Below are 7,701 nucleotides of genomic sequence, written 5' to 3'. Positions count from 1 at the left end.
GCGGATCTTGACTCAAAATACTCTACATTCATAGAAGAGAGAGGAGAAAAAAAGTTGTATAACGATAATAAAATCGAATCAATTTTTACAATATGCAATATTTTCAGCGTCAGAAAGGAGTTCTAATTACTCCGAAGCGGGAACGGATTACACGCGTTTTCGCGGTGACACATAACACCGGTCACCGGTCGGGAAAACAAAAGGCTGAAGTGATGGATGGGTTCCAGACGATTGAAGCGGCGTACCGGCTTTCTGTTTCAGGTGGCATGGCTGCGGGTGGACACGCAAACCATCCTGACGATAGCCAATCACGTGATAACGAAGAATCACAGAATCGGCGTCACGCACAGCGAGCACAAAACGTGGCTGCTACATATACGTGATGTCCGTGAGAGTGATCGAGGGAACTACATGTGTCAGATAAACACTGACCCGATGAAGAGTCAGATTGGTTATTTGGAGGTTGTAGGTTCGTCCATTGTGCCCCATGTGTCGAATTATCGTGGCAGAAATTCGGAGGCCGTACGTTACAATGAAAAAGAGGGAGAGAGAGAGAATCTTTATTTTTTTTTTTTTGTAAAATTTGTGTTCGTTTCGAAGGTTGAGCTCAACTATAGTAGGACACGGACGACTGGTGAAATCAAGTTCGCTTTTCGGCTTAGCCCGTGGCATCGCTTTTGAGGCCGGATACACTATATTCTATATACATATACATTGTAGTGCCTTTAAACTGCCAAACGATAGCGTATCGAAAATTGCTTCGCGGTATTTCGCGAAATGGAAGTTGGCATTCCAGAATTTCTCGTCGTCGATTCCCTTTCTCTCTTTTTCTCTCTGAACATTGCGCTCTCACGTATCATTTTTTTTATTTTTTTTTTTTTATGATTCCCAGGTATTTCCCCATTCTTGTATTATTTTTATAAAACAGCGCAATACGTGAATCGCTCGAACAAATGTATGTAACATCTCTGATCAAAATTTTCATCCGACAGTTCCGCCGGATATTTTGGATTATCCTACGAGTACAGATATGGTGGTGAGAGAGGGCAGTAACGTTTCGTTGCGTTGTGAAGCAACAGGGTCACCGACGCCAAACATCACCTGGAGGAGGGAAGACGGCGAGTTGATAAATCTTGGAAACAATCAGGAAGGTAAACTACTTATAAGTGTCTTATATGTAAGAAAGAAAGCTTAATGGTTCGCTAAAATAACTTACAATTAATGGTTCGAGCATTATCTTTAAAGTTTTCTTTAGCTGAATGGCTTTATATAATATATTCATAGTCAAATTTTTCTATTTATATATGTATGTGTGTGTGTGTGTGTGTGTGTGTGTGTGTGTGTGTGTGTGTGTGTGTGTGTGTGTAAAATAATTAAATATAGTTAAGTGTATGTACGTATCAATTAATTTTTTAATTAAATAATATGACTATGTATAATTTTTGTGGCATAAACATTATTTTGTTTGAAAAGATCTATGTAATAGCTTAAATAATAGTTTATATTATTTTTTAAATGTTTTAAATAATAATTTTATTTTTAGAATAAAACATTTTTTTTGCAGTTTTTATTGCAGTTTTGCCAAATATTTTACATATTTTTTTTGTAAAGTATTTGACAAATTCAATAGAATATAATAAAGTGTGTAATTTCTGTTAGTCAACATATGTTACAAAATTGCAATAAAATAGATACACTATTATTGAATCAAAAGAAAATTCATTTAAAACATTTTAAAAATAATTGATAATTTTTATTTAAATTATTATATAAATTTCTTTTTGAATAGAATAACTTTTATTAAAAAAAATTGTGCATATATACACTTAATTATTTTTTCAATAATAGATTAATAAAAAAATTTTATATATATGTATAAAATATATATATATTATATAAAATTTTATATAATACATGCATTGTTCTGTACTTCACGTAATTATATTTTTTTTCCTTTGGCAGATTTAACATACAATATATTAAATTAAAATACATAGTAATTTTTTGTATCAACTAGTTAAACCATTCAACTGCTCGCAATTTGTCGAATTCTTCGGTGTACGTGCGACAGAGTATTTTCCATAATTGGCGCACGTGAAGCACGTCAGATGGTGCAAAAATTCTCGACCATCCGACATCGATGTACTTATTTTATTCGTATCGCTCATCTTGAAAATTGCTGTAGGAAAAGCATCTAGCGTTCGCGTGCGCACAGCTGAAACACCGAATTCACTCAACGCGGGGACGACAATTTATCATTCCGCCTCTCGGACTTTATTCAGCCGACTACGTTGTGTGATGCAATTGCATTCGGATCTGCCGATGCGACCATGTCGGTGACGTCAAAGTGAAATATGCGTTTCAGCTCTTATGCGTCTCGCACAATAATACCAAGGAGAATCGACCGTCCTCGTTCGCACCTGTTCGTACAACGGTGACTTTATTCTATGGGTACAATAACAATTTATCACCCTTTTGTCTTTCAAACTTATTGAGCCGTCCCGCCTCTCCATGCAGTTCCGTTAAATATTTGCTCTCCTTTGTGTGCATTTTATGCACCTGTCCCCACGCGGAGAGCCCACGATAATTTATAAGGACGGGCGACGATTCTTTTACCCCGACACTTTTTTACAGTTTGACCTTGTTCTTTGTAGAGATGAATATGCTCGTTTTAACAACGTCATTTATATTTAACTAACATTCCATTTATGGAGCTTTCGTACTAATATTAATCTCTCTTTGCTTTAAATACAAAGAGAAATTTACACGAGAAATTTAGTTTATAATATACACTAAGAAAGTGATAAAATGATGAAATTGATTTTATTTTATTATTTTTTATTTTAATTTATTATCTGAACGAGTATATTGCTATTTACTATTTTAATGCTGGAGAGACATATGATGAATAAAAGAAAATCTTATCATAATCATGGTTTCTTTTTAAGTAAAATTAGTCTCATTATTTAATCACCGAATTATCAATTAATAACAGTTATTTATTATTCACATTGCTTTTATGATTAAGCAATTTATACGATCATCTCTTAATTTTTCATTCTGTTTTCGGATCGTGTTAATACTGTTTAAATACACCGCTACTCATATAATGATTCGCTTGACATGGATACAATATCTATTTATCATTCCTATTGTTTCCCAAAATTTATTGAACCGTCGTTTTGCATAATGTTGTTTTGCTGACAACGAAAACATTTATTTTACTACGCGTGCAGTTTATTCGTGTGCTTCATTTAATATCATCTGCCAACCGTTTCAAACGTCCTACTGTAGAAATTTATTGTCTCTTCGATTATATTCCATATTATTTCCAATACGACATATTTATTATCAAAGTTTATAATATACAGTTTGGAAATTTGTGATAAATTTAACATATTTTACGTGTTCCAAACGGTTTACCCAAATTTTTGTATTAATGTAACACAAGATGAATAGTTAGAAAGTAACACAAATATTGTAAGGTGTCTTAGGATTTAATGGACAAATTACGGGAATATAATCTATAAATGGAAATAAGAAAAAAAAAATGTTTTATGAAGTTTGGCTAGAAATGCTTTATTTACAAAGTATATAAATATTGAATCAGAACATGAAATAGGAAACAACGGATTTTCTTTTGTGCATAATATGGCATAGTGTATGTATATTTCATAGTATGTACATACGTACGAAGTAGTCGAACGGTGTTCATCTTATATATTCACATATTTACTATCTTAAAACGATTTCGTATTATTTTAACCTAAATGAATATGATATTTATTTGGTTGAAACCTGAAACAACGGTTATACTCACGGTAAAGAGTAAGTGTTAAACATTAGATTTTTATTGTCGTGAAATAATAATCGTCATTAAAATGTCAATGTTCCAAAATATTCCGTATTAATATATGTTTATAACTTTACAATAAAAAATTTCTAACCAAACTTTATATAATATTTTTTTTTATTTCTACTTATAGAGAATATATTCTTGCAGTTTGTTTTTTAAATACTAAGATATTCTGTATATGTATATAATATAAAAGAATATAAAGAATGTAACACTGATATTACTTGTAAGTAAATTGTGAAAGTATATTTCTTCAGTGAAATTAATATTTATAGTATGTTGAATTAACACACACACACACACACACACACACACACACACACACACACACACACACACACACACACACACACACACACACACACACACACATTTTATTCATTTATTCTAGAATTTACGTTTAAAATATATTGTTATGTTAATTGTTAATTTACTCGTAAATTGTGTTATTTTAACATTAAAAAATGTTGATTGTTAATTTAAATACCAGATATTTAAATTACAATCATATAATGTTAAATTAACACTTGAATATGTTATAAATTCAACACAAATTTTTAACAAAAGAATTAATATGCGTGTCTATTCGTCTGATCATGCATTTATTTCTACTGCATTCGTTTTTTTAAGAAGATTCATGCTCGTCTTCAGTATCGTGATAATCTTTTCATTTGCATGCGATTTTTCTCTTCTTTAACTTTCTCGATTTTTTAGTCAATAAGTAGTAAGTTTCTCTTTCGCAAGTTTCTTCCGTCTTCTTGTTTAACTTACGAACATGTTCAGCTTCTTTTGCGACCATGAAAACTCCCTCTTGAACTTCTCCATCGTTCCCCAGGTTTATTTCCATTTCAATCTTTACTCTATACTTGAACGCTTCCACCTCTTCTCATTTTTATTCCTTAAAGAATGGTCGATATTCTCTCTCGATTTTTCAAAGGTACTTCTAACGTGGACCTGCTCCTCTTTAATTCACAAATATGACTCCTTCTTTGCGCAACTTTTCTTATTTCTATTTTCTCTTTTCTATCTTTGTCCTTTCCTCCACTCCTTCTCGCTCCCGTGCTCGACTTTTTTTTAAAGTTCAGCTACTGTTACTGCCGCTCCATACTTTAATTAACGAATTCTTCCTTTTCCCTTCCTTTCCCGCGTACTTTCACGTCCGGCAGTCTCTACCTCGCGATTACCACGATTTCCCTCTTTTTTTCTACCCTCGAAAGTCTCTCCTTTTATCCTAGTCTTTTTCTCAGGCAATCGCGAACATTCACGACAAAATCCACCCTTCTCTCGGCGCGTGTCTCAACTTCTCGTATTTTGCCATCCTTTTTGAACCTACAAGTGCTTTCTGTTCTGCCAGCAACCACCTTTTTCGTTCATGAGTAAACGCCCACACACTCCTTCCGTCATTCTCTCACGCACTCGCTTTCCGTCACAGACGTTCTGTTCTCGTTCGCATGTATGCGTGAACAAAATCCCAAATAAACCGGCAAACCTATTTGCCGGAAACTGTCCGCAAATACTAGTACGAGAAATAAAGTTTCACCGGTTGCGGGCTAGTGCGAAGTTTCGGAGACCTTTGTGCTTGTCGATCGCCGTAGGATACTTTTCAGTCTGTACTTTGTCAGCTTTTCCCGAACTTGGCTAAAGCTGTTTCCAAGTGTCTGGTTGCACGCGCATCTTTATATAATTTATATACATCAAAAGAACGATTTTGCTCAAGTATCTAAAAATTTAAATAAATGCAGATTTGAAAATAATTTTATTTGATCATTAAAATAATTATGTAGGAAACTTGAATGTGATGAGCAATGGTGAAAAAGTTTTAACATTCTAGCAACCAGTTTGAGCTTTTTTTATATAATTATTTTAATAATTTAATAAAATTATTTTCAGATCTAATATATTTGCTAAATTCTTAGATACTTCAGCAAAACCGCTCTTTCTATGCGCCGATAAATATTTATTGGCACGAGAAACGGAAATTGTCGCGAGAAAATATGCGGCTGTCCAGAATTGCATTAGGACAGCTCATTATTACATCGTGAATTATTACAAATTTAATCCGCATATGCATTCATTATAGCGAGTTCATAAATAGGGACTATTCTCTTGAATTATTATTAATTACGCAGATACGATTCATACATAATGACTGTATAATCGATTTCATGTTGCCGAAGGTGACAATTTATATCTTCCGGTGTAATTCCGCAACTGATGCGGCGCAAGTACTGGAGATTGCGAAATATTCGGCGAATAGTAAACTGCGTTTTAATTACTTCATTAATTGAAAAAGCCGCGTTAGCTTAATTTCAAAATCTGGTACACAAGGAAGGCAAACGTAAAATCTATTAAACGTAATTGGCATTATTGGCTCTTTTTTTCTCTCTGTGCTTTTTTTGTCGCGACGACGTCGCGTCGTATAAATCGGCGCTCGTAACTAATTAACTAAAGAGCCCGCACGGCGCGCGGCAGCTCGACCGCTGCTTTACAGCTTATCTCGTATGCAGGTGATTTCAGGCCGAGTCAGCAGGCGTTTCAATAACATAAATCGCCTTGCACAGAGATTAAACGGCGAAGCCGACAAAGTCGTTCTTCAACGACTCGAAAATTCATTTTCCTCTGAAAATATCTCTTCAAGGGCCTTTTGATCTTACGTCGCGAAATAAATGTATATTTTATCCTGGAAATAAATTTCCTGATTTTCAGTATCATAGATACTGCAAATGCCGTGTATGCAGTGAGAAAAAAATGTTTGATATTTGTAACTTTATAGCCATGACTATAATTCATAGTCGGTTTTGGTATTTGTGATTTTATAATAATAATTAAATAATTTATAACTTAGTTGTAATTTATAGTCATTTTTGATATCGGATATGTACATCCTCGATAGCAAAAAAAAAGTCACAATAAAATTATGATGACTTGGTTGAGATGATAAATAAAATTATATTACTATATTATATATATTTATTATAACATTACAACAGCAATAACCATAAAAATGGAGTTCCTAACTAATAATTATTTTATCGTGAAATTGTAGTTATAAATACGAAACACTTTTCTTTCAGTCTGGAACAAATTGTTTAGAACAAATATGTAACTTTTTGCAAATTTAGTGCGACAGTTTATCTGGGTACATTTCGTGAGTCACACAGACACGGGAATGCAAGAATATGAAAGTTAAGAATAACAAGCGAGTTCTAAGCCCCGGATGTTCAGTACAAGTGGCTGCATCCATGGCGAAGAGAAACCGTATTCGGCTTACGTCTTAAAACTTAAGAAATGCAAGCGGACGAGTTGCGACGAAGAGGGCACGTCTCCCAGCAGTGCGATGTTTTAAGTTCTAAATTTTACGGCGAACGTTTTGTTCCCTACACGCTTGACTCTAATCTACATCCGTTAACTTCGCGGCTTACGAATCCTTCTGGTTTCCACAATGTCACGGTTTTTCACTGAAAACAGAAACATTCTGACTATCGTGAATAAAAAGTACGGTATGTTTAATTAACAAAGCCCAGCTGTGCATTTTCTCGAACGGTCTTTCCCTCCCTTTCGAAAAAAAGAACGATAAATTCATTGGTATGCGGTATTCGTACGCGTTTTGGTAAAAAAAAAAAAGATTTTTCATTAAATTGAATTTATTTCGAGATTATAGTAGCGTTGTTAAATTCAGCAATGGATTATAACTGCAGATATAAAAGCCGATCGTACTTTAAAGCTTATCTGGAAAGAATGGTTTTGTTGAAGTATCTAAAAATTTAACTACTCAGCTAGAGAATTTGTGTTGAATTTCGCATGTTTTTAAATAAATCATTCAGATTTTTGTGTTAATTTAACAC

The 7,701-nt window shown here is 33.6% G+C and overlaps 1 protein-coding gene across 1 annotated transcript in view; it reads left to right on the top strand.

Annotated features, from left to right (window-relative positions):
- Nucleotides 1-212: 212 nt before the first annotated feature.
- Nucleotides 213-7,701, top strand: part of LOC108750445 (lachesin-like) — a 30,777-nt gene continuing 23,288 nt past the window's right edge. Inside the window, 3 exon segments of the mRNA XM_018489881.1 lie at nt 213-235; nt 237-469; nt 993-1,151. Coding sequence (XP_018345383.1) covers nt 213-235; nt 237-469; nt 993-1,151 — 415 coding nt within the window.

The sequence above is a fragment of the Trachymyrmex septentrionalis genome, unplaced genomic scaffold (genome assembly GCF_001594115.1).
Source record: "Trachymyrmex septentrionalis isolate Tsep2-gDNA-1 unplaced genomic scaffold, Tsep1.0 scaffold37, whole genome shotgun sequence".
Lineage (NCBI taxonomy): Eukaryota > Metazoa > Arthropoda > Insecta > Hymenoptera > Formicidae > Trachymyrmex > Trachymyrmex septentrionalis.
Note: the sequence above shows the minus strand (reverse complement) of the source record. Positions and strands in the feature narration are given on the sequence as shown.